The sequence below is a fragment of the Podarcis gaigeae genome (assembly GCF_964106915.1).
Source record: "Podarcis gaigeae genome assembly, chromosome: 1".
NCBI classification, from domain to species: domain Eukaryota; kingdom Metazoa; phylum Chordata; class Lepidosauria; order Squamata; family Lacertidae; genus Podarcis; species Podarcis gaigeae.
This window is the reverse complement of record NC_139678.1, coordinates 130,550,042-130,575,903: the sequence shown is the minus strand read 5'-3', so window position 1 is coordinate 130,575,903 and position 25,862 is coordinate 130,550,042. Positions and strand designations below refer to the sequence as shown.

The 25,862-nt window shown below is 44.7% G+C and overlaps 3 protein-coding genes across 21 annotated transcripts in view; 2 read left to right on the top strand and 1 right to left on the bottom strand.

Moving 5' to 3' along the window:
- The window catches only part of CMKLR2 (chemerin chemokine-like receptor 2), a 45,979-nt gene extending 41,193 nt beyond the window's left edge, over positions 1-4,786 (top strand). For 9 of the 17 annotated variants that reach the window (XM_083713386.1, XM_083713385.1, XM_083713376.1 and 6 more), the window contains 2 exons: positions 1,081-1,168; positions 1,725-4,786. In XM_083713386.1, the coding sequence (XP_083569512.1) occupies positions 1,756-2,820 (1,065 nt within the window). In that variant the 5' untranslated portion in view covers positions 1,081-1,168; positions 1,725-1,755 and the 3' untranslated portion in view covers positions 2,821-4,786. Of the gene's footprint in view, positions 1-1,080; positions 1,169-1,721 lie in introns of all 17 variants that reach the window. The other 8 variants (XM_083713378.1, XM_083713391.1, XM_083713380.1 and 5 more) reach the window with 1 other exon arrangement.
- Positions 1-13,665, top strand: part of PLEKHM3 (pleckstrin homology domain containing M3) — a 798,157-nt gene extending 784,492 nt beyond the window's left edge. For both annotated transcript variants that reach the window (XR_014557238.1, XR_014557239.1), the window contains one exon: positions 13,349-13,665. The gene's annotated coding sequence lies outside the window, so the exon portion shown is untranslated. The remainder of the gene's footprint in view (positions 1-13,348) is intronic.
- A 618-nt stretch (positions 13,666-14,283) lies between these two features.
- Positions 14,284-25,750, bottom strand: EEF1B2 (eukaryotic translation elongation factor 1 beta 2). 2 transcript variants are annotated; one of them, XM_083708457.1, is made up of 7 exons: positions 25,529-25,723; positions 23,705-23,827; positions 18,673-20,019; positions 17,162-17,285; positions 16,871-16,937; positions 16,102-16,227; positions 14,284-14,478 (listed from the first exon to the last, which is right to left on the bottom strand). In XM_083708457.1, the coding sequence occupies exons 1-7, from the start codon at positions 25,606-25,608 to the stop codon at positions 14,324-14,326; spliced, it is 2,022 nt and encodes a 673-aa protein (XP_083564583.1). In that variant the 5' UTR covers positions 25,609-25,723; the 3' UTR covers positions 14,284-14,323. The 2 variants fall into 2 exon arrangements, with proteins under 2 accessions (XP_083564583.1, XP_083564584.1); XM_083708458.1 differs by lacking the exon at positions 18,673-20,019 and having other exon boundaries at positions 25,529-25,750.
- Between the last annotated feature and the right edge of the window lie 112 nt (positions 25,751-25,862).

The window sequence follows — 25,862 nt, the reverse complement described above, 5'->3', positions numbered from 1 at the left end:
CGCCCTGAGCCCGGCTTCGGCTGGGGAGGGCAGGATATAAATAAATTATTATTATTATTATTATTATTATTATTATTATTATTATTATTAAAATCCCTTTTCTTTGAATCCAGTATACTTCCAAATGGGCGTGCTTGAGAAACAATTTATTGACTAAAAGGGGAGGTGGTAGTACCAGCCTGTGTTTGCATGCAGGTGTTGAACAGAGCTGTCCTTTACCTTCACAGGTAAAGTGGGAGACTGTCAGAGTCTGATATTCACAATATACAGTGGTACCTCAAGTTACAAACTTAATTCGTTCCGGAGGTCTGTTCTTAACTCAAAACCGTTCTTAACCTGAGGCACGCTTTTGCTAATGGGGCCTCCTGCTGCTGCCGGTGCGCAATTTCCAGTCTTATCCTGGGGCAAAGTAGCCAGTGTGGTGTAGTGGTTAAGAACGATAGTCTCGTAATCTGGTGAACCGGGTTCGATTCCCCGCTCCTCCACATGCAGCTGTTGGGTGACCTTGGGCTGGTCACACTACTCTGAAGTCTCTCAGCCCCACTCACCTCACAGAGTGTTTGTTGTGGGGGAGGAAGGGAAAGGAGAATGTTAGCCGCTTTGAGACTCCTTTGGGTAGTGATAAAGCAGGATATCAAATCCAAACTCCTCCTCCTCCCTCCTCCTCCTCCTCCTCCTCCTCCTCCTCCTCTTCTTCTTCTTCTTCTTCTTCTTCTTCTTCCTCTTCCTCTTCCTCTTCCTCTTCTTCTTCTTGAACCCGAGGTACTACTTCCAGGTTAGTGGAGTTTGTAACCCGAGGTGTTTGTAACCCGAGGTACCACCATATTACACTTACAGTCAAATCCCAGTTATGACCTATTTTCCCAACTATGCCTTTTCAACGGGGCTACATTGAGTTTCCCAGAACAATTCTGTCACACAAACCATTCCTACCAAGCTTCCAGGGAGATTCCAATTCTTAATTTGATGATAATTGATGGTGATGTGTTTTCACATGCTGTTGCTTTCTGACATTCCAGTTATGTTTTCCATCCTGCATTCACGCCATTTTCTTTTCTTCGTCTCTGATTTCTGTTTCAGACTTCATTATCAAAGTGCCCAGCCGGAGCGGCTGACTCAAAACTTTGGACGGACAATAAGTAGCAAAGCTTCTCAGCCATTCTGAAAGGTAGGAAGGTCCTGCCCTTTCCATATTGCCATTTTTACTTAATTACATTCATTTTTGAAACGTTTTTACTTTTCCAGAGGAAATAACATATAAGAGAAAAAAGAAAGAGGTGATTGCCGTATTTTCGCTCTATAAGACGCACCAGACCACAAGACACACCTAGTTTTTGGAGGAGTAAAACAAGAAAAAAAAATATTCTGAATCTCAGAAGCCAGAACAGCAAGAGGAATTGCTGCGCAGTGAAAGCAGCAATCCCTCTTGCTGTTCTGGCTTCTGGGATAGCTGTGCAGCCTGCATTCATCCCATAAGATGCACACACATTTCCCCTTACTTTTTAGGAGGGAAAAAGTGAGTCCTATAGAGCAAAAAATACGATAGTTTATGAATTTCTGGGTCTTTGATAGGGACCTATAGCAGATCGATGCTGGCAGGTTGCTATAAAAGGCCATTGCTATGTGCATTCAAGGGGAAATTATTTATTTTGATGGGCACTACTTTTTCCCCTCTTGTTTTCCCCCACTCCACCCCTTTTTTTCACTCCCCTTCCTTTCAGCAGGTAGTCAGCAACCGTGGCATCTGCAGATCTCATGGAGTACGAAGACAACTTCACGGAATACTTTGGGGCTTACGAAGAGGACGAGCCCCCCGTGTCCCACCTCACTCACGCACAGGTGGCGTCGCTTGTGTTCCACGCCGTGGCTTTTCTCCTGGGAGTGCCTGGCAATGCGATCGTCATCTGGATTATGGGCTTTAAATGGGACAAGACCGTGACTTCCCTCTGGTTCCTCAACCTGGCTATTGCAGACTTCATCTTCGTCCTTTTCCTCCCTCTCTACATCACCTACGTGGCCACGGGCTTCCACTGGCCCTTTGGGAAGTGGCTGTGCAAAGCAAACTCCTTCATTGCTCTCTTCAACATGTTTGCCAGCGTCTTCTTCCTGACAGCCATCAGCCTTGACCGTTACGTCCATCTGATCCACCCTGTCTTCGCCTACCGGCATCGGACTCTCAAGAACACCTTCTTTATGATTGCTTTCATCTGGGTTTTGGCCACGCTCATTGGAAGTCCGGCGCTGTACTTTAGAGATACCCTTACGCTACACAACAATGTCACCATTTGCTACAACAACTTCCATCCCACCGACGTCAATCTTGTTATCCTCAGACACCATGTTCTGACCTGGGTAAGGTTCATCTGCGGCTACCTCTTTCCTCTGCTGACCATGATTGTTTGTTACTCTCTTCTGATATGCCAGGTGAAGAAAACTGCCACGCTGACCTCCAGCAGGCTCTTCTGGACTGTTCTGGCTGTGGTGGTGGTTTTTTTCGTTTGCTGGACCCCATACCAAATATTCAGCATCCTTGAGCTCTCTGCTCACCACAATAACTACTGGCACGACTTGCTCCGCGACGCCATTCCTCTTTCCGTCAGCTTTGCTTTCATCAACAGCTGCCTTAACCCCATTCTTTACGTCCTCCTCAGCAAGAAACTCCAGTCCTGTTTCAGTGTGACGTTTTCAGAACTGGTGAAGCACACCCTCTGGGAAGTCAGCCGGTCTGGGACAGTCAGCGAACAAGTCTGGAATTCTTTGAGTCTACAGCAGGGCGAAGTGTCTGAGCTGGAGACTTCTCTGGGTGAAATCTCTCCCTGACGGGCACTGACTCTGCAATATGCCCACCTTATTAAGATCTAGACATCAGAGGTGTTTGTAACCCAACCGTCACTACACAAAAGTAGCCAAGGTGGTCTCCCCGGGTGGAACTCCTTTTGCTTTGACCCCATTCAGCTCCCATGAGCTGCATATTTTTTCCAGTAAAACTTCTTTAGTAAAAGGACACAGGTTTTGTAGCCACTGTTATGTCATCCGCATGTTGCGTACAGCCACTCTCCTCATCCTTGACCATTGTCCACGAAGGCAATGATAGAAGCTGGAGGTCTGAATGAGGTCAAAACAGCAGAAGTTCATAAGCAACTTCAATTGTTCGTAGGGTTGCCAAACCTTTAGGCATCCAAAACTCACATGCTTCTGAGGAGCCATCATTAAAATGTTGTGATCTTCATCCCAATGCCATTTAAAGCTTTATCTGCCAATTTCTGTACATCAAGCTACTGTTAAAAGACACAGTAGAAGGCCTGATAATCTCCCCACTCCAAATTCAAGCTACTGAGAGAGGAAAGATGTTTGTGCAGGGACTTAGGATCATGGAAGACAGTTTTATAGTTCTTCAGTATCAAAACATTGTCCTTCAAGCACTCTAAACAAAGACATTGATTCTCCCTTGAAGTAACCGCATAGGGAAATGTCACACAAAACAACACGCAAATGCACTTTTTGATGTGCTTTTAAAAACATAGTACCTTTGCAATCTTTTAAAGTAGTCAAGTATACTTTATTATATATATTTTTGGCACAGAGCCTTGCTGAACAAAACTGACAATTTCTCTTCCCCTTTGCTTATGGTTTTTTGCTTAGTTTCTGCTGAAGATGTCAAAGATTATATATATTAAATGCAAGGATTCCACTGCGGCAGGTTAATCTGTAAGCCTGCTAGCGGGCTTTATCAACATTTTCAGTAAACCTGGCTCCTTAATCCTATAGGTCGTATCCAACAATAGTCCTCCTCAGGGTCAACACATTGGAATTAAGAGGCAGAACTAATTAAACCCATTAATTTCAGTAGGTCTACTCTGAGTAGGACCAGTCCCAGGTATAGAATTTGGCAGAGCAGGACATTTGCACATGAGGTTTCTGGTCCACTGAAATGATTTGCACAGAGACACATTGATCTGGGTATTTTGCACTTCCAGAGGGTTTAGGCAAACAGTTTTGTTCTACAAAAGCAAAGCAATACATTCACTAAGAATGGCTTTCAGAGTTCAAGCCGCTTTACCAGTGCTGATTTCACTTAATCTCACTCAGATATTAGCCTAGTTGCCTAATATTTAGTGGTAGCACCACTGTATTCCTTTCAAATTATAGCATACTGCCTGTTCTGACCTTAAATATGGTGGTTTCTTCAGCACTGCCACCCCAGTCAATTGATCCCTCCTTGCCTTTGCTTTATTACTGCGCAAGTCTTTTTTAAACACACCTTTTTCTCGGGTTTTTGTTTTCCCCTTAGCTTCATGTGCCCTATCCTGTCTTCCTCTGAGCTCCCTGTCCCTTGCCTTGTCTCCTGAAACGTCTTCCCAGTCTTTCGCATCACCGGAAAGCTACCCTCGCAATGTTTTCATCTACGAAACCCCTCTAGATTAACGTTTCACCTCGAAATCCCAACTTCCCCTCCTCTCACAAACTCTGGATGGAAAACATGCTGACAGCTTTTTCCCCTGAGCAGGGAGGGAGGTTTGTGCTCAGAAAGGTGTGAGGGGCTTCGCCACTGCATTAGCGATCCTTGATAGGAGGACAGAATGTATATTTCCAATGTGACTTGTTTGTAAAAGCATGCTTGGATCCTGTTTGTAGAAAACAATTTACATGTGCATTACATTTCTTTGAGATGTATGGTGGAAACTATTTACATTGATGTAGGCTGCAAATGTGTTGCAGCCATCTTTTAAAATCATAATATTGCCAAAGCAAGGAAACAGCATTTGAAATAAATACTTCAGATTAATTTTGTTTGGTTTGGTTTTAACTCATAATGCCATTACAAATGTGGTGAGCTGGGAAGCTTTGCCAGCTGCGTGTGTTTTGGGAAGAGGAGGGAGAAGACTTTATTTTCTGAACCTCTCTGGGTAGGAAATTATGGTGTTTGTATGTATGGTGAGGAATGTGAAATGAGCAAAAGCTTTCTAGATGCTTAATTCCTTGGCCACATTATACTAAATTGCTTTGCTTTCTCGAGCAATCAGCTCTGTACATGTTTTGTGTTCCTTGCCTCTGTAATAAATGAAAATCTGCCCTTATTTCCTTATGGGGGACACAAGAGCTCTTACAGAGTCCTTTGTAGGTTCTCCATCGGTCGGAGGAAAGAACAGAGGCCAACCAGAGAATATTGAGAAGCAAAGCAGCTAGTAAGCCTGATCTTTATTGACTGTTGCAACAGGGTGTTCCCCTCACATGCAGGAAAGGAGGAGGACCCAGAACCAAGTTGTGTCTGCCCTTATATAGACATTTAAAATTGCCCGCCCTGGAGTCCAAGACCACCCCCAGAAACATCATACCTACATCGCAGAAAGGGTGGGCTAAAGCAGAAATCTGAGTGGGTTGTTTACCTCCTGGCAAGTTACCTGTTAATGCTCACTTGATTGGATACCCTGTGGAGCCTGGCCAGTCTTTTGTAATGATAAATACTTAGGCTGGCTGAGAGGGTTACCTGCCAAGGCCTGTGCCAAGTTTCCCACTTCTGAAGTTCAATATAGTTGTGGCCAATTTGTTTTTTTTAAATAATATTTATTAAAGTTTTAAAGGTTACAAAAAGAAAAAGAAAACACACAGACTTGTAAAAAACAGAAAAATAGATACAATTAACCCCCCCCCCAAAAAAAACACACACAACGAACCTTCCCATAGCTTATCTTTCATTTGCTTGTTTCCTTGACCTCCTCACACCTCCCTTTTTTGTATTCTAGTTCGGTTAGCTATTTCAACAAATCCTTTCCATCCTTCCCAATTTTTATCCTAATATAATGTAACTTTACCTTTCCTCCTTTCATCCATTAACAGTCTATTTTCACTTAATCCTTTATAATACTTCTGCAAAAGTCACATAACTTCATTCCAGCCTCCTTCTAACATTCCTTAATTTTACAGTGTTTCTGTAAATAGACTTTAAATTTCTTCCAATCTTCTTCCACCGACTCTTCTCCCTGGTCTCGGATTCTGCCAGTCATTTCCGCCAGTTCCATGTAGTCCATCAGTTTCATCTGCCATCACCTTCATCTACCATTCTTCCAAGGTGGGTAGATCTTGTGTCTTCCAGTATTTTGCAATAAGTATTCTTGCTGCTGTTGTAGCATACATAAAGAAAGTTCTATCCTTCTTTGGCACCAATTGGCCGACCATGCCCAGGAGAAAGGCCTCTGGTTTCTTCAGAAACAGTTGTGGCCAATTTGAACCCATACTCTGGTCTCTTGTCTTATCATTTGGGGAAAGGGGTAGGCACCACAGACAGGGTTTAGCGCGTGTGCCCGCAAATAGATTTGTATTAGGTTGATCTGTGCGGACAGCCCACATTTGCTGTAAGATTTCAGTCCCGTGTTCAAACGCACCTGCCTGTGTGTGTCACGTTCAGTTTGTCCTTCGCTCACAGCTCCTCGCTCATTGCTCATTTCTCCTTATGGGAGAAATAACACCAGCAAAATTTATGTACTGTGGAAAAGTACTTTAGTGAACTATACGTGATTTGTTTCTGCAAGTGTGTGTGGGCTGCAAATGGCTGCAGAACAGCTGGCGCTCGTGACTGAGCAACTGGCTTTGCAGAAAACAAAATGCATGCCAAACTTACTGTGGAGTGTTTGCAAAACTGGAATTGGGCTGTTTGGGGAGCTGGCCTGGCCTCTGTGAAGGTTCGCCTAATAGATCACAGAATATGTTGCTAGTAAATTCCTAGGCAAGGTTATGCAATATCTGAAGATGGAGGCATGCATTATCAAAGGGACCCCTCCAATGCACACAAAAACCTTTTGCATGGTGGTTCTAGGGCACATTCTTTGAAAGCAGTGTGGGACCTCAGATGCCCTGGCTGCCTACCACTTTGGATGATCTTATTCTTCTGTAGGGGTGGCTAGCCTGTGCCCACCCCCCGATGTTGTCGGTCTCCCCCTCCCATTTGCCTCAGGCAGTACAGACCATGGTCAGGGAATGATGGGACTTGAGAGCCAGAGATTCCGCCACCCCTTGTCTATCGTTATTTGGTGTGCTGGTGTGAAGGTCTCAGTTCCAGATACTGTGAACAAAGACCCTTGGATCATCCTTAGACACGCTTTATTTTTGGGCTCAAGCTAATTTCAGTAACCCTTTTTCAGCTTGGTTTATCATCTGCCATGCTTTTAAAAAATTATTTTGGTGTGAACTACATGTCAGGGGGTAGAGGGAAGAGACGGCCCAATACAGGCCAAAGTTGAAAATTCCAAACGTCCCCAACATGCATTTTTTTCATCTCCGCCGAGCTAAGCAGTTGGTTCCTTACCTCTCTCACCCTGACCTTGCCACTGTGATCCATGTGACGGTCACCTCCAGGCTTGATTATTCTAACTCATGCTACGTGGGGCTGCCCTTGAGACTGACCCAGAAACTCCAGTGGGTGCAGAATGCCACGGCGAGGCTCCTTACGAGGTCCTCGTCGCGGGATCACATTCACCCAGTGCTATACCAGCTGCACTGGCTCCCGGTGGGGTACAGGATCAGGTTTAAGGTGCTGGTTTTGACCTTTAAAGCCCCATAAGGCATAGGACCCTCATATCTACGGGACCGCCTCTCCTGGTATGCCCCATGGAGGACCTACGGTCTGCTAACAACACCTTGAAGATCCCGGGCCCCAGGGAAATTAGACTGGCTTTGACTAGAGCCAGGGCCTTTTTGGCTGTGGCCCCGGCCTGGTAGAATGCTCCCGCACAAGAGACAAGGGCCTTGCGGGATTTGGCATCTTTCCACAGGGCCTGCAAGACAGAGCTGTTCCACCAGACCTTTGGGCAAGATGCAGTTTGACTTACTTTCCTTTGTATAAAACAAGCCCGAAGGAGGCCCCCAACCCGCTCACAGGTCCTTGTATGATCAGTGGAAACAATTGGTCCTGGCAACTATTAACCACTCTCAATTCCAACCTGATAATTGCCACCTGCCCAGATTTTAACTTGTCTGAATTAATTTTAAGATGTATTTTACTTAACTGATGTCTGTTTTTATGCATCTTGTGTTGTTTTTATGATGTTAGCCGCTCTGAGCCTGGCCTCGGCCGGAGAGGGATGGATACAAATAAAAATTTCTTATTATATTTAGTAACAGTAATACTTTGCCGCTTATAGAGGATCAAAAGCTACTAGTCATGATAGCTGTGTGCACTGCCCAACTGCTGAGAAATAGAATCATAGAATCATAGAGTTGGAAGAGACCACAAGGGCCATCGAGTCCAACCCCCTGCCAAGCAGGAAACACCATCAGAGCACTCCTGACATATGGTTGTCAAGCCTCTGCTTAAAGACCTCCAAAGAAGGAGACTCCACCACACTCCTTGGCAGCAAATTCCACTGTCAAACAGCTCTTACTGTCAGGAAGTTCTTCCTAATGTTTAGGTGGAATCTTCTTTCTTGTAGTTTGGAACCATTGCTCCGTGTCTGCTTCTCTGGAGCAGCAGAAAACAACCTTTCTCCCTCCTCTATGTGACCTCCTTTTATATATTTGAACATGGCTACCATATTACCCCTTAACCTCCTCTTCTCCAGGCTAAACATGCCCAGCTCCCTTAGCCGTTCCTCATAAGGCATCGTTTCCAGGCCTTTGACCATTTTGGTTGCCCTCCTCTGGACACGTTCCAGTTAGTGTCTTTCTTGAATAGTTCAAGGGCCATTGCCTCTCTGTCAGGCGTATAGAAACTTTGCTCCTCCAGATGTTTCTGAACTACATCTCCCAAGAGTCAAGGCTGATGGGAGTTCACAGATCCTAGAATTGGAAGGGACTGGATCATCTTTCCAACCCTGTGCAATGCAGGAACTTTTGCCCAACGTGAAGTACAGCAGCTGGAGGACCACTGGCTCCCCCAATCCCTGTTATAGGCTGTGACGTGGTGGTACCAGTGTCCTGAACAAGGCCTGTAAAGGATACTCATTTTCACATTTTGTTAATTTCTGTGAGGTTAATAGAAGCCACTGATGTCATAGGAAGATTTTGAAAGCATTTTTTCCCAGTGCAGTCTTATGCATTTGTATTGCAAAGTAAGAGCCACTGAGTTGAGCAGCAAGTATTTGTTTCCTGCAAAGCCGCATTCATTAAAATGCTATTTGTTTTGTATGCTTTTCCGTTATACTGATCCACGAAGCTTATGCAACAGGGCAGTTGCTTAAGCAAATTGCTGGAATATGTCTTTTCCTTTCCCCCCAGTTGGGTGTTTGAGAAACTGTTTACTGGTGCTTGAAAAAAAGAACTGCTGAGGCAGAAACCTTGCACCTGGCTCCTTCACATGCCTCAACTCAGCACCTTTCTCAGGAGGACATTTTCACTACTTATCGGGACTTAAAAAGAAACACCAAGTTTTGCAGCAATATGCAAGTATTTGAAACAAAAGCCAAAGGCAAGCTGTTCAAAAAATATGTTTTGACACATGGCAGTCACCTTGTTTAGTGCGTGGCCCCAGAACGTTCTACCCTGCAAGGTCCACCAGAGATGGCTGAAATCAGTCAGAAAATGTTGGTGCAGAGGCAGAGCTCATCACAGAACCGTGGCAGATGGAAGGAGTGTTTGGCAGCCAGCCGGCAGTTACTGGCACCATTTTCCATCGAGATCTAATCCATAACCTTTGGGAACTGATGCAGTGTTTTGCTTGTGGCAAAGAATTCCATAGCTTGGTTTCCCTCAGGTTAAGTGCAGACATTATAAGGTAAATAAAGACAAAAAAGGAAAACAAAAATTTGATGGGAAAGGCCTGGCCTGAACTGGAGATTGAAAAATGGAGAGATCTCCCTATGTGGAGATCTGAAGACCTGAGGATTACAAATTTGCTTAAGATGAAAGTTGGAGTCTTGGGGACAATTGGATTTGAAAGGAATATGAAACAAAAGTTGGAAACCTCCCCATAGGCTTTGTTTTTAAATATGGAGATCTGGCTGGAAGAAATATGGATCCTGTCGGGTCGGAGCCTCTCCGAGATCTGGGGTTTAACATCAAGGACTATCAAAAAGACCGGCAGAGAGGAACTGAGAGAGATTTAAAAGCCTCGGACGTGATATCTCCAGGCTAAATAGTACATAGAGACTGATAGACATCTGTTGGGGACTGAAACCGGGAAAAGGGTGGGTGGAGTTTGGGAATCTAAAGGGTATATAAATATAATTGGTTCTATTTTTATTTTTTGTTTGGCTATTTGCATGGAAATTGGGAAAATCGTGGAAGGGAAATTTTGGTCGACTTTTAGGGAAAAGGTTTAAGATTAATTAATGAGATATAAGTATTGACGTGTAAATTTGGATAAGTTAAAATTGGTTTTTAAATTAAATAAAAATAAGGCCTGCAAAGATAACATTGAGGAAATGGAAGAAAGAAGAAAAGTAAAATAATATCATGTTAGAATAAATTATTAAGTTAAAGTGGAGAAATATGTTAAGGATTTGCTGTGCTGATAACTTAAATTGGAATACTAGAAGGGGAGGTGTGAGGAGGTCTGAGAAACAAGTTAAAAGAAAATAAGTAATTGAAATTTTATGTGTTTTTAATTGTTTTTGATTTTTGTATTTTTTGTCAATTTTTGTTTAATTTTGGTTTTTTTATATATGTTTCTGGAAAATGCCAATGAATATTCATTTTAAAAAACAAATATATATATATATATAAGGTAAAGGGGCCCCTGACCACTAGGTCCAGTCGTGGCCGACTCTGGGGTTGCAGCGCTCATCTCGCTTTATTGGCCGAGGGAGCCAGCGTACAGCTTCTGGAGAACCAAAGCAGCGCACGGAAACACTGTTTACCTTCCCGCCAGAGTGGTACCTATTTATCGACTTGCACTTTGACATGCTTTTGAACTGCTAGGTTGGCAGGAGCAGGGACCGAGCAACGGGAGCTCACCCCGTCGCGGGGATTCGAACTGCCGACCTTCTGATTGGCAAGTCCTAGGCTCTGTGGTTTAACCCACAGCGCCACCCGCGTCCCGCAGACATTATATTCAGGGCAATAATCTACTTTCCACTGCCACTGTCAGAGGTACTAAGTCTCTTAATACCAGTTGGCATGAATCTCAGGTGGGCAGTTTTAGAATAGTGTTTTGTCATCATGCAGTTTCATACTTTTAGGTCAATTCACGCTTCTCCCGGAGTTTGATACAGCATTGTAAATGTACAATTGTTAGGACAGAGTATGGGGAGAAAACATGGACTACACCACACCAATCCAAACTATAAATAGGATATTACATTTCAGCCGCTAGCCTGCATTTGAAAGAGAATACAAAGAGAAAGCCAATGCAACAGAGGGCTAGAATCTCCTTAGCTTCTCCCAATGTGCTAGTCTGTCTCTTGTCTTGCTCTCATTGTTTACATGAAGGAAGCACTGAAAAGGACTACAAATCCCATCATCTCTGACTATCAGCCATGTTGGCTAGGACTCCGATCCAACGTTTGGAAGGCCAAAGGTCTCGCACTCCTACTCTAAGGTCATTCAAGGAATGTAATGGCCTAGCTGGCAAAGCATTTGAACTTTCCTTTCCTTGATGGAAACACAACTGTGAGTAACTGGCGACCACAAAAGTAAAAGATGAAGTTTGCAGTGGACATAACCAGGCTAATGAGCCATAACCAAGCACTCAGTTTCTCAACAGCTCAAGGCTAGGAAGCAAAAGGTTACGCACACGAAAGTTTTGCTAATTTGCATCGACTGCGAGCTGGCAAGCTCATTCATCAATCAAAACATGACATCATCTGCAAGATTACAGTGCCGCCTTGCTTTCAAACAAAAGCATCCCAGAGTAGCACATGGAGATAGGAGATAGGTTTTGCTAAAACAAGCCAGCCACTGTGAATTCAGTATGTCCAGGATTCAACATTTAGCACTCCAATTCAAATGGACAAACCCTATTGTTCTCATCCTAGGGCTTCTAAGTTATCTTCACAGAACAGAAAGGCTACACATTTTGTCAAGCAAACCAGTACTCCATGAAACCTGAATTACAGCATTATGGAGATTTACTGCAGATTGCTCGGTCTGCTTTCAAAACAACTGTCAAAATCCCAGTGTGAGACAGCTTTTCTCAACTCCTTTGCAACTTAAAAACCAATGTGCTGGTAAGAATCCATTTCTAGGGGACAGATTTCTGGTCCACCAAGGCACATTTATGACCCCCCCCATTGTCCATCAATCCAAGAGCAGCAGCATGTGCAGTATACCTACCTATTTAAAATGTAGTCAGCTGTCCAATGGCCCTCGAGAGACCCATTCAGCACTTAGTGATGTAGGAGGTCCTGTGGCTCTTTAGGTGACGTTGGGGCTACAGCTCCCATTGCCCTTGACCACAAAAGGTTGGCTTGGGACTACGAACACCTGCTACTCCCATGCTGTCTGAATCAGGTCATCCACAACTTTTAAAAACTAACAAGGGCTAATCATAACACATCAACATTAGTTTGGGTTGAGTATCGTACATTTAAATCTTGGAAGGAATCTTGCATTTGTGATGGCCCCTACCTTGTCCTACTACTACAGTGGTGCCCCGCAAGACGAATGCCTCGCAAGACGGAAAACCCGCTAGACGAAAGGGTTTTCCGTTTTGGAGGTGCTTCGCAAAACGAATTTCCTATGGGCTTGCTTTGCAAGACAAAAATGTCTTGCGAGTTCCTGCGGTCCCCCCCCTTTTCTAAGCCGCTTATCGGCTGATCCGCTAAGCTGCTTATCAGCTGATCTGCTAATAGCGCTAATGGGCTTGCTTTGCAAGACGAAAAAACCGCAAGACGAAGAGACTCGCGGAACGGATTCTTTTCGTCTTGCGAGGCACCACTGTAAAGTTATTTCCCAGTAAAGGTTCTGTGTGTTGCACAATGCCAAACGCTGGGCTGGTTCAGAAACTATTTTCCACTTTCCTAGAGATCCAGGGGCGTTAACCCAATACATCCAAAGCAGAAACCTTCGCATACAGCCAGGGAGATTGGCTGCAATTAAAATTAGGTAGATTTACTCTCTTTCCCCCCCTCCTATCACATTTTTCAATAGAAGGCATGTTTTATATTTATTGTATCTAGCGCACTTTGTGCAAGCGAATGGGTTTTGTCACCAGAGAACCAAGTTGCCAGGCATACTCAAAACAGATATCCAAGGAAGCCCGTTTTGTTATTGTTTCACCAGCACCTCGATCCAAAAGGCTACCATATTACTTGAGAAGCTCCAATACTGGACTGATCACAAAGGGCAGTCTGGATTGCAGGTACACACTGATTTTATGAACAGGAGCATTTGCCACCCTCTTTTTAGCAGGCATGAGACTGCAAGGATGTGTGAATGCTGTATTCCTCCATTCCAAACTGAGAAAAACCACATACAGTGGTGCCTCGCAGGACGAAATTAATTTGTTCCGCGAGTTTTTTCGTCTTGCGAAGCACAGACTTTGGAAAAGCTTCAAAAATCACCAAAGTCTTCAAAAACCTCAAAAAAGGCTACCACACCGCGTGCTACGACTTGCTCCTTGAAGTGAATGCACAGTTTTAAGAAAAAGGAAACAAACTTGCAAGACAAAGGAGACAAACTTGCAAGACGTTTTCGTCTTGCGAAGCAAGCCCATAGGGAAATCCATCTTGCGAAGCAACTCAAAAAACGAAAAACCCTTTCGTCTTGCGAGTTTTTCGTCTTCCGAGGTACCACTGTAGTACCTCTACTGTACTAAGACGGCTGTGCTAGATAAGGGCACCAGGTTGAGTACACACTTGATCAAGACACTGCATTCTTTAGCACCCAGAGCCAATGCCAAAGGTCGCATGAGACCCCTTTAAATTGCATCGTTTTGCACCAAACATACTACAAAAGGGGGAAACAATGCCACGGTAAAAAACCCCCACTATGGTAACGTCAAGTCTTGCTCTAGATCATCAAGCCTAAAACAATGGTCTCCCTCATGTTACCCCTGGGAAGTATCCTCGCAGCAGTATTCCACTACTGTGGCCTAGTCAACTATCCAAGTTTGTAAGGTAAAAGGTAAAGGACCCCTGGATGGTTAAGTCCAGCCAAAGGCGACTATGCGGCTACAGCGCTCATCTCGCTTTCAGGACGAGGGAGCCGGCGTTTGTCCACAGACAGCTTTCCAGATCATGTGGCCAGCAGGACTAAACCGCTTCTGGTGCAATTTTGTTAACCTATACCTTCCCTTGTGAAGACTGCCTTCGGAATGAAAAGGGGTCCACGCTATGAATGGTGACAACGCAACTAGAAGGATGCATTAGTTTAAACGGCAGTTTGGGACAATTAAAAACACACACAAAAGCCTTGAGTGTTGCAAATGTTTTATTCCTGGTGCTATTGGGGCTTAGATTTTGTTGAAAGCAGCCACATCCATGGACTGAACATAATCCTCAAACGCAGTGATCCTCTCTTCCAGCATATCGGTTCCAACTTTATCGTCTTCAACTACACACTGAATCTGAAGTTTCTTGATTCCATAACCAACTGGAACCAGCTTGGCTAGAAAGCAATCAAAAGAGCTGTGAGAAGCGAGGTTCCGCCTCTTTTCTATCTACGCAAACTCAGGGTTATGGACTGACAAGAATATTTCGCCCCATCATAATCTTGGCTGGTGTCGGGGCTTCCGATGGGGAGAAAGCATAGCCAGTGGCCGAAACCTGACCTCTCTGCAACAGCTAATACACAAGCAAGCTGTGAACATTCACCGTATTTTTTGCTCTATAGGACTCAATTTTTCCCTCCTAAAAAGTAAGGGGAAATGTGTGTGCGTCTTATGGAGCGAATGCAGGTTGCACAGCTATCCCAGAAGCCAGAACAGCAAGAGGGATTGCTGCTTTCGCTGCACAGTGATCCTTCTTGCTGTTCTGGCTTCTGAGATTCAGTATTTTTTTCTTGTTTTCCTCCTCCCAAAACTAGGTGTGTCTTATGGTCTGGTGCGTCTTATAGAGCGAAAAATACGGTACATTCCCCCTCAGTGGAATGCAAAAGGGAAAAAAAGTAGACTTTTTTAAAAAAGGAAAAGGGGCACCTAACTTTTGGCTCAAGGACCACGTCCACCCTTGGATCAACCCTGTGGAGGCCCCACCCAGCAATGGATGTGCCCAGAAGTGGGTCCTGCCACCCCACACTGTCATTCACCTGCTTGCCCCCCCCCCACAGCTTACCCATGCAGATCAGCTGAGAAGAATCACTGCCTCCTCCTTGCTCATCAAATGCTCAATCTGATTGGGGGGAGGGGCAATTTGCATCCTGCCTGCTCTAGCTGCTGCCAAAATTGGTAGGATCTTTTGGGGGGGGGGCAGGATTAGGCCCTCAAAGTGGAAGCTACATACCCCTGACCATAAAGGGAACAGATTAAAGGAGCCCGTTCTCCTAGACCGACAGTGGGGAAGTGAGACATTATTATCTTTGAGGGAATATAATTCTATTTATATTCCACTCCTCTGGCTGGGTTTCCCCAGCCACATATACCTTCATCAAATCACTTCTTTTAACTGTTGAATACATCACAAAGAAAATGAGGACAGGGTGTTTATGGGAGTTCAGAGTTCATCCAGTTCACCAGGTTTTTCTAGACTTTTCTGCAAAGGGCAAAATCCTTGCTGTTTCAAAGGGCTGCGCATTAGGAAGCATTGCTTTGCACACATGTGCTCGGTGCCTGCTACATACAAGCACCACCCTGGCAGTGCTACCCCCTCCGCTAGTGGAGATGGTTTCTTACCCTTCCTTTTCCCCAACCTTCCTCCAAGGGGGCAAATATTTAGATGCAACCCCCCGCCTGTCAAATGCACAAATGGAATGTGATTGTGGAGCTGATTACGTAAGCCATTCTGGACCCCACGATCTATTCAACAGCTGTTATGGAATGCCAAAATTTTACTCTCTCAAACTCAGAGAACTACTGGGAGGCCGTATGCAGCTGTAGCAGTCTTAAGCCCACCCACTGGAAGCTCTCCAGATCTTCTTACTTGCAAGGTTCCACTGCCCTGGGAATTGAAGTAAGTGGCGCCATCAAGTTCTTGGGACTACAATTTAAGAGCCATCTGAATCGAGCGAGATGTTATATAAACTGTGTGCTCTGCCAGAGAGCTATGAGCCTCCAATTGTCGGCCAGTTACTTACAAGATCCCCAAACAAGCCCATCCGCCTGAATACTTCTGACACACTCTTCTAATTTGCCCATGTCCGTCTCATCATCCCAAGGTTTCACGTCCAACAAGAGGGATGACTTGGCAACGAGTGCTGGCTCTAGAGAAACCAAAGGATAGCTCAGGAAAAGCAGCGTGTTCCAATTAAAACCAGGAATTCTCTACAAATGCACCTAGTTGCAAGTTTAACCTATACTGGTTAAGAAAAGCATTAAAAAAAAGATTACACAGAGGCGTAATACATTACAGAAACGTTAAGTACTGCTAAACGGAACACTGATTTCTCTATCCAAGTAGGCTATTACAAGAATATGAAGGGTGGAAGATACGGTCCTGTCTGTTACACTGAAATTCTCTTCCCTGGTGGAGAAAGGAGAATTGTATAGTGTAACTGCTAATCTCCCACAGTTGGAATACTGCAACTGCTACAGTACAGAGCAGTTTCAGGCCAGTAGCTGTGGGATCCTGCATTGGTTAGAATTAGGAGTCAGAATTTCCCCTTCAGCAACACAGCACAGGATTTGATTGTAAACAATTGTTTCCTATGGCTTCTATTCCACAGCCTGGAAAAAACATTGGTCAAAACTAGGAATTTTAACTCAAAACGTATTAGGACACTTTGGAAATAGCTGGAAGGAAGTTCTGCTGTCACTTATTTATGCTGATTTTAATTCACAATAACCTTAATCAAAAAAGCAATTCAAAGTGCATAAATTCAAAGGCGAAGGAGTTGGATAACGTACTTTTGGATTTCTTTGATTCATACTGAGCAAGCCGCTCCTCCCTTAATCTTTTTGCTTCTTCACTTTCCTATGAAAAGAGAGAGACTGTGTTGGACAAAAGAAAATAACTGTTCCCAAACAGTGATCAAGTATAACTGGACAGGTCAGGTAAAACAAATCATCATGTTTTCAGCCGAAAGATGGTGATTTGGTTTTGTTCATCATGTTGCCAGGTTCTTTTTTGTTTAAATGCATGTGGGCTCATGAGACCTCTCTGCAACTGGAAACTGAAAGAAAAAACATTATGGATACCTCCTCTTCATCAGAGCCAAAGAGATCAATGTCATCGTCATCTTTGCTGTCTCCGCCTGTGCCTGTTGAGTCCTCAACATCTGAAGGGCCATATTTTCCCAACGCCTTCTTCACTCCAGGCAGACTAGGAAAAAAAAAAAAACCCAGACAGAACTTATATTGTGCCCTTCTACTAACTACATACGACCCAGAATTAAATTGCAAAAGTGTGTCCCAGTTTGGGCAACTAATTAACAAACCAGCCACCACTTAACCATGGAGACATTTCGGAGGCAAGATACCAGATGCCAGCTGAAAAAGCACCTGCTACCCAACGGGCAGGGATGCGGGTGGCGCTGTGGGTTAAACCACAGAGCCTAGGGCTTGCCGATCAGAAGGTCAGCGGTTCGAATCCGCATGACGGGGTGAGCTCCCGTTGCTCAGTTCCTGCTCCTGTCCACCTAGCAGTTCCAAAGCACGTCAAAGTGCAAGTAGATAAATAGGTACCACTCCGGTGGGAAGGTAAACGGCGTTTCCGTGCGCTGCTCTGGTTTGCCAGAAGCGGCTTTGTCAGAGGAATAACAAACGCCGGCTCCCTTGGCCAATAAAGCGAGATGAGCACCACAACCCCAGAGCCGGTCACGACTGGACCTAATTTTCAGGGGCCCCTTTACCTTTACCCAACGGGTTAGTCACTAAATCAAACGTGCAAGCATGGGAGATTGGGTTTATGCCTGGCACAGAATGAGGTTTGAATAAGGTGATAGAATGAACTGAAATCTTTTTACCCAAATGTGCTCTCCCATTTTTGAAAAGACTCACTGCAAATAAATCTTTCTTAGAGTTGAAAGATTCCAATTCAGCCCTGTCCCTGCTATGTTCCACGTCGAATTCCAGGGAGTTCTTAGCAGAGGAATAACGAAGATACCGCCCCCCTGAGCCTAAAGTCCATTCCTCCACATCAGTCTGCCGCATGAAAAGGACCAGACCTAAGCAAGTTGTCTAACCGGGATATAATATTTCCTTCTGCTATCCCCCCCCCCCCCCAGTATTCTCTCCCAACCATCATAAATCTTTGGCCTGAACCTGGATTCGTAGCTGCTCTGGCAAACTGCTTGTGCGCTTGCGGCCGAGGGATCACTATGCAAAAGCCGCAGTTCTAAACATGACTCTGCATAAATGGCCAACCTGAGGTGCCCTCCATCTCACCGCTGCCTGTCAGTTCATTAAGCCCAGCCACTGAGTATGATAAAGTGTTTTGTCACAAGCCTGGAGTTCTCTTAAAACAGCCATATTCCCATGCAGCCCTAGCCAGAAGTGTTTTTAATTCGGGGGGAAGGGAAAAGCATTGGAAGAGCTCCACCTGCTGCCTGAAAATTTTGAATAGGGTACACAACACTCAATTTCACAGGTTTATTCTATGCACCAACTTATTTCTGAGGAGCAGGAGTTACAGCAATTTCATGTCATTCTCGATTAGATCTTTACTGTACAAGGAATAGTCTGCACTGATACAAGTATATAATTCATGCCTTAAGTTGTCTTTTTCGCACTGCTCGTTTAAGAAGGCCTTCTTGTCCCTCCTTGCTTTTCTTTGGAAATCTGCATTCAATTTCCTGTATCTTTCACGATCTCCCTGGCATTTTGCTTGCCTTCTCTCCCCGGCTATTTGTAAGGCCTCATTGGACAGCCACGTTGCTTTCTTGCATTTCCTTTTCATTGCTGCCTCCTGTATAACGTTACGAGCCTCCATCCATTGTTCTTCAGGCACTCTGTCCATCAAATCTGAATCTTTAAATCCGTTTCTCGCTTCCACTGTGTATTCATAAGGGATTTGATTTAGATTGTCTCTTACTGGCCCAGTGGTTTCCCCTGCTTTCAGTTTAAGCTTGAATTGTGCTATAAGAAGCTGATGATCTGAGCCACAGTCAGCTCCAGGTCTTGTTTTTGCTGACTCTATAGAGCTTCTCCATCTTTGGCTACAGAGAATATAATCAATCTGATCTCGATGCTGCCCATCTGGTGATTTCCATGTGTAGAGTCGTCTCCTGTGTTGTTCGAAAAGAGTGTTTGTGATGACCAGCTTGTTCTCTTGACAGAACTCTATTAGCCTTTGCCCTGCATCGTCTTGGACTCCAAGGCCGAACTTGCCAGTTGTTCCTTTTATCTCTTGATTCCCTACTTTAGCGTTCCAATCTCCCATAATGAGAAGAACATCCTTCTTTGGTGTCAGTTTTAGAAGGCATTGTAAGTCTTCATAGAATTGGTCAATTTCAGTTTCTTCAGCATCGGTAGCTGGTGCATAAACTTGTATAACTGTGGTGTGAAAAGGTCTGCCTTGGAATCGTATCGAGATCATTCTATCATTTTTGAGATTGTATCCGAGTATCAGTCTCGCCACTCTTTTGTTGACTATGAGGGCCACTCCATTTATTCCATGGGATTCTTGACCACAGTAGTAGATATGATGGTCATCCGAACTGAATTCGCCCACTCCGGTCCATTTTAGTTCACTGATGCCCAAGATGTCAATATTTATTCTTGCCATCTCCTGTTTGACCACATCCAGCTTACTATGGTCCATGGATCTTACATTCCAGGTGCCTATGCAATATTTTCCTTTAAGGCGTTCGGCTTTCTTTTCATTTCCAGGCACGTCCACAACTGAGTGTCCTTTTGGCTTTGTCCCACCCGCTTTATCAGCTCTGGATCTACTTGTCCTTGCCTTCCGCTTTTCCTTAGTAGCATGTTGGACGCCTTCCGACCTGAGGGGCTCATCTTCCAACGTCATGACTTTTATATGCCTGATGTTATTGTCCATGGAATTTTCTTGGCAGAGATACTGGAGGGGGTTGCTGGTTACTTCTCCAACCAGAGATCTGTTCAAGAAAATTGAAAACATGAAAGGAATGTTTCACGCAAAGATGGATATGATAAAGGACAAACGTGGTAAGGACCAACAGAAGCAGAAGACATCAAGAAGAGGTGGTAAGAATACACAGAGGGATTATACCAAAAAGATACGGATGTCCCAGACAACCCAGATTGTATGGCTGTTGACCTTGAGCCTGAAATCCTGCAGAGTGAAGTCAAATGTGCCTTAGAAAGCACTGCAAATAACAAGGCCAGTGGAAGTGATGACATTCCAGCTGAACCATTTAAAATCTTAAAAGATGATGCTGTTAAGGTGCTACATTCAATATGCCAGCAAATTTGGAAAACTCAGTAATGGCCAGAGGATTGGAGAAGATCACTCTACACCCCAATCCCAAAGAAGGGCAGTGCCAAAGATTGCTCCAACTACCGCACAATTGCACTCATTTCACACGCTAGCAAGGTTATGCTTAAAATTCTACAAGGCAGGCTTAACCAGTATGTGGACCGAGAACTCCCAGAAGTGCAAGCTGGATTTCGAATGGGCAGAGGAACCAGAGACCAAATTGCAAACATGTGCTGGATTATAGAGAAAGCTAGAGAATTCCAGAAAATAATCTACTTCTGCTTCATTGACTACGCAAAAGCATTTGACTGTGTCGACCACAGAAAACTATCGGGGGAGGGGGGGGGTTTCTTAAAGAAATAGGAGTGCCTGACCACCTTATCTGTCTCCTGAGAAATCTCTATGAGAGACATGAAGCAATAGTTAGAACTGGATATGAAATCAACTGAAAGTGAGAAGCAATTAAATAACCTCTTAATGAGGGTGAAAGAGGAGCGCAAAATATGGTCTGAAGTTCAACATCAAAAAAACTAAGATCATGCCCACTGGCCCCATCACCTCCTGGCAAACAGAAGGGGAAGAAATGAAGGCAGTGACAGATTTTACTTTCTTGGGCTCCATGATCACGGCAGATGGTGACAGCAGTCACGAAATCAAAAGACGCCTGCTTCTTGGGAGAAAACGATGACAAACCTAGACAGCATCTTAAAAAGCAAAGACATCACCTTGCCGACAAAGGTCCGTATAGTTAAAGCAATGGTTTTCCCAGTAGTGATGTATGGAAGTGAGAGCTGGAACATAAAGGCTGATCGCCGAAGAATTGATGTTTTTGAATTGTGGTGCTGGAGGAGACACTTGAGAGTCCCATGGACTGCAAGAAGATCAAACCAATCCATTCTTAAGAAAATCAGCCCTGAGTGCTCACTGGAAGGACAAATCCTGAAGCTGAGGCTCCAATATTTGGCTACCTCATGAGAAGAGAAGACTCCCTGGAAAAGACCCTGATGTTGGGAAAAATGGAGGGCACAAGGAGAAGGGGACGACAGAGGACGAGATGGTTGGACAGTCTTCTCGAAGCTACCAGCATGCGTCTGACCAAATTGCGGGAGGCAGTGGAAGACAAGAGTGCCTGGCGTTCTCAGGTCCAGGGGGTCACGAAGAGTCGGACACATTAGACTAAACAACAACAACAAAAGCTGTCTGGCAGCTCTGACTTTTCATTGTTAGAAAGCTTTTTAAAAAAGGGACTGAAGAACACATGGCGGGAACAGAGAAAAGTCACTGTATGCGAAGACCTGTTTCCAGGAGAAGCATTGTTCGTGAGCAATAACATTCTTTCCCCCTTACATATGAGATTTGGAGTTGGCATTATTGTGGCTTAGCTTTGTTTTTTATTATTTTCACAATAATTATCACAAATAAATTAGGGTGCTACAAGATTCTGCTTCAGTTTGCATGCTACAGTAATACATACATAGCTGCCCCTAGTGCAAGTAACCAACCATTATCCAAATCAGGGATTGTTGTTTCACTCTGGCAAATCTAGTCTGGAGCAAAACAAACCATGATTCCTGGTTCAAACATAATGCTCAGCCAGGGATCATGGGGTGAGCCATCTGAATGTTTTCACTAAGCCATTCCAAAAACATCCTGATTCCCTGAAGTTTAGCAGATTTGAATCATGCTGAATTAGTCTGGTTTTAATTTACGCACTTCACACCCAGTGTATGTGTGCTATATAAAAGGTAAAGGACTCTTGAACAGTTAGGTCCAGTCAAAGGCGACTATGAGGTTGTGGCACTCATCTCGTTTTCAGGCTGAGGGAGCCGGCATTTGTTCACAGACAGCTTTTCTGGGTCATACGGCCAGCATGACTAAACCACTTCTGGCGCAACGGGACACCATGACAATTGCCAACTGCACAGAAACACTATTTACCTTCCTGCCACAGCGGTACCTATTTATCTACTTGCACTGGTGTGCTTTAGAATTGCTAGGTTGGCAGAAGCTGGGACAGAGCAACGGGAGCTCACCCTGTCCCTTGGATTCGAACCACCGACCTTCAGATTGGCAAGATCAAGAGGCTCAATGGTTTAGACTAGGGGTTGTCAATCTGGTCCCTACTGCCCACTAGTGGGCATTTCAGGATTCTAGGTGGGCGGTAGGGGTTCTATGGCACAAGCTAATCCTTCCATCAAGCACTGGTGGGCGGTAAGGATTTTTTTTACCATAAAGAAAGATGAATAAGTGGGGGTTAGGTATAAAAAGGTTGACTAACCTTGGTTTAGACCATAGTGCTACCTATATACACTACAGCAATTATAAGCTCCATTAAGGCAAGAAAAACTTAATCACATAACTGGCCATTATGACACACTTTGTACCTATTTTTGAAGTTACTAATTGGTCCGTTACCTCTCTCGCCCCAACCTCGCCACTGTGATCCATGTGACAGTCACCTCCAGGCTTTATTACTGTAACTCACTCTATGTGGGGCTCCCCTTGAAACTGACCGAAACTCCAGCGGGTGCAGAATACTGTGGCGAGAATCCTTAAGGGGTCCTCGCTGTGGGATCACATTCACCCAGTGCTATACCAGCTGCACTGGCTTCCGGTGGAGTACAGAATCAGGTTTAAGGTGCTGGTTTTAACCTTGCCCCACAGAGGACCTTACAGCCCGCAGATAACATCCTAAGGGTTCTGGGCCCCCGAGAGATCAGACTGGCCTCAACCAGAGCCAGGGCCTTTTTGGCTGTAGCCCCGGCCTAGTGGAACACGCTCTCACTATGGCCTTGCGGGATTTGACATCTTTCCGCGGGGCCTGCAAGACGGAGCAGTTATGCCAGGTCTTTGGGTCAGGGCTAAGTCTCATTTTCTCCTTGTATAAGAACAAGCATGAAGAAGGTTCCCAGCCCACTCACAGGTGCTTATAATGTCAGTGGAAACAGTTGGTAACTGCCCTCAATTTTAACTTGAAGATTGGAACTTGTCCAGTTTTAATTTTAATTTGTTTGAATTGTGGGATGTATCTTAATTTATTGATCGCTCGTTTTTATGCATTGTCTTACTTGTATGTTAGCCGCTCTGAGCCCAGCTTTGTCTGGGGAGGGCGGGATATAAATATAAAAGTATTATCACTGATTACTGCTGATACTGTATATGGTTCTAAAGTTCTAGGGTGTCATTACATAGTTACACTAGCACAATGGGATTCCCCACCCCCTTATGCCATCTCCAAATCTGCTATGGAGAGAAAAAGTGGGGCGATAAGGAGAGAGAAATCGCTCTGTTGCTTAATGCTACATTGAATACAAACCTGTAAATGACAGCAAATTGAGCCCTACCTTGCCTTTTGTTTGTCGAAAGACTTAATGTGGTTGTACCAGCGGAGAGCATGGAACAGCTCAGGAGGAGGGGGTGCACCAACTGCTTCAAAAACTGCAATATCTGCTTGGGATGGGACATACCTACAGAAAACATGTTCAGGTTAAAATTTGTTTTATTCAGCAAAACGAAAAGCATCACAGATACAAAGTGAAATCCATCTCAGCAAGACACTCAGATGTCTCCCAAATAAGCAGATATGAACAAGAGTTTGTAGCCCCTTTGTGCAAGCTACAAATAAACCAGGAAGGTTCTTATTAACTATAATTTCCTGTTCACCTGAACCAATAAATTATGGTTACCAGACCAGCTTCAGAACAAGCCAGCTTCTAGCAATATAAGAGATCAACTTCAAACTTTCATATCATGGATTGTTCCAGAACTGATAACCACCACTTCCCAGTTTGGGCAAAATGGTGAACTATGGTTAATTAACCATATCAATTACTTCTGGGTTAGAGTCTTAATACTCCACCACCCAAGAACCGTAACAAAAGCTCTTACAGAATCTGCAATAATCAAGGCCCAAGTCATTTCCCAGTAGGCCCAACACATCTAGCACTGATGTATTTTTAAAATGATGTAAAGTCTCACTTTTGGGCATTATGGCAGGTTGCAAATCCCATGATCCACACACCAAGATTGCCATGTGGTCTTGGAACAAGTTACTTTAAGCTTACATATTCTCACATGTACTCTTCCAGCCCCTCTTTGTATTTTTCTCCCATTTACTTCTCTAACCCATCCTTGCATTTTTACCCCCCCCCCCAGTCAGAACCAAAATAGCTTTGTCCCCAAATAGCTTCTATCCCCAACAATGGTCAAATGTGTTAGTAAAGGGCACATGGTAACGGTTTGGAAAGAGCACTGCAAATCAGAAGGTTGCTGGTTCAAATGCCCCATAAACCACCAATTTGTTAGGCAAGCGGCTCTCTCCCAGAGCCCAAAATCTGCAACAGAATAATTTATGGGGCCAGAGAGTAGGAGGGAAGTAGAAGGCGGGGGGACGAAGAGCCACTGCAAGGCCTCGCTGCCTATCTTTGAGGAAGGAGGTAAAGACCAGCTTGCACCCTGCACCACCCAAAGAAACCAGCAGGTATTCATATATAAATTCATTGTTAAAAGGCGGCTGCTTTGGGGCCTTGAAGAACTCCCCTTTCCTTTGTGCAACCCCTGCTCTGAAGCCTGCAGGCCTTCTCTTTTTAACTCATCTCTTTAACTAATGTGGGCATCTGCAGGAGACAAACCTGACTTGAAAAACAAATACCGCCGTAACCATGATTTGCCTTATGATGACGCTTGCCCCTCAAAGTAGGAAGACTAGAGGCGAAGATTTATCAGCTACTTTAAAATGAGGCTGCATTTTAAATTGAATTTTAGCCTGTATTTTAAATTGCCCCCCCCTCCTCTGTTCCCCTATTATGCTTTTACTGTGATTTTATTGGTGTTAGCCGCCCTGAGCCCGGCTCTGGCAGGGGAATAAATAAAAGTTATTATTATTATACTTTAAAATGCCTCAGAATAACGTGGCTCCAGCTGTAGGGTATCAAAGAGATACACCTACAACTATTTATAGCGCCTTTCTCGCGCGCGCGAGCACAAAGTACAGCATGGTTTCCAAAAGAGAGACTTGCCAAGGTGCTAGTCCTCATTCCCTCTTCGTGCAGCCATGTGGGGCCTACGCGGGAAGAAGCGAAGGCCAATGAATGGGAAAAGCGGGACCTACTGCTGGCGTTTAAAAGGGAAACCGTCTATATTTCGGGGTGCGCGGAGGGCGGGCTCACCCCTCGATGTAGCTCCTGCTGGCTAGGAAGGCGTTGAGAAGCTGGAGCCCCGAGGCGGATTTCAGATCCCCAAAGCCCATGATGGCGCCGAAGTTTCAGGAGCGGGAGGCGGGGAAGAGACCGGCTGCGTGCGCACAACAGCCACCACAACGGCCGTCGGGGAAAGAGGGCGGCGCTCGGCCGCCGCTGCTCTTATATATACGCACGCACGCAGATCCCTCCGCCACGGGTGCTAATTTCCGCCGACGTGTCCTTCCGCCCCTCAAGGCCTTTCCAACGGATACGGCCAAGCCCCGCCGTTTTTGAAAGTAGCCGATTTATGACAGGAGGAGGC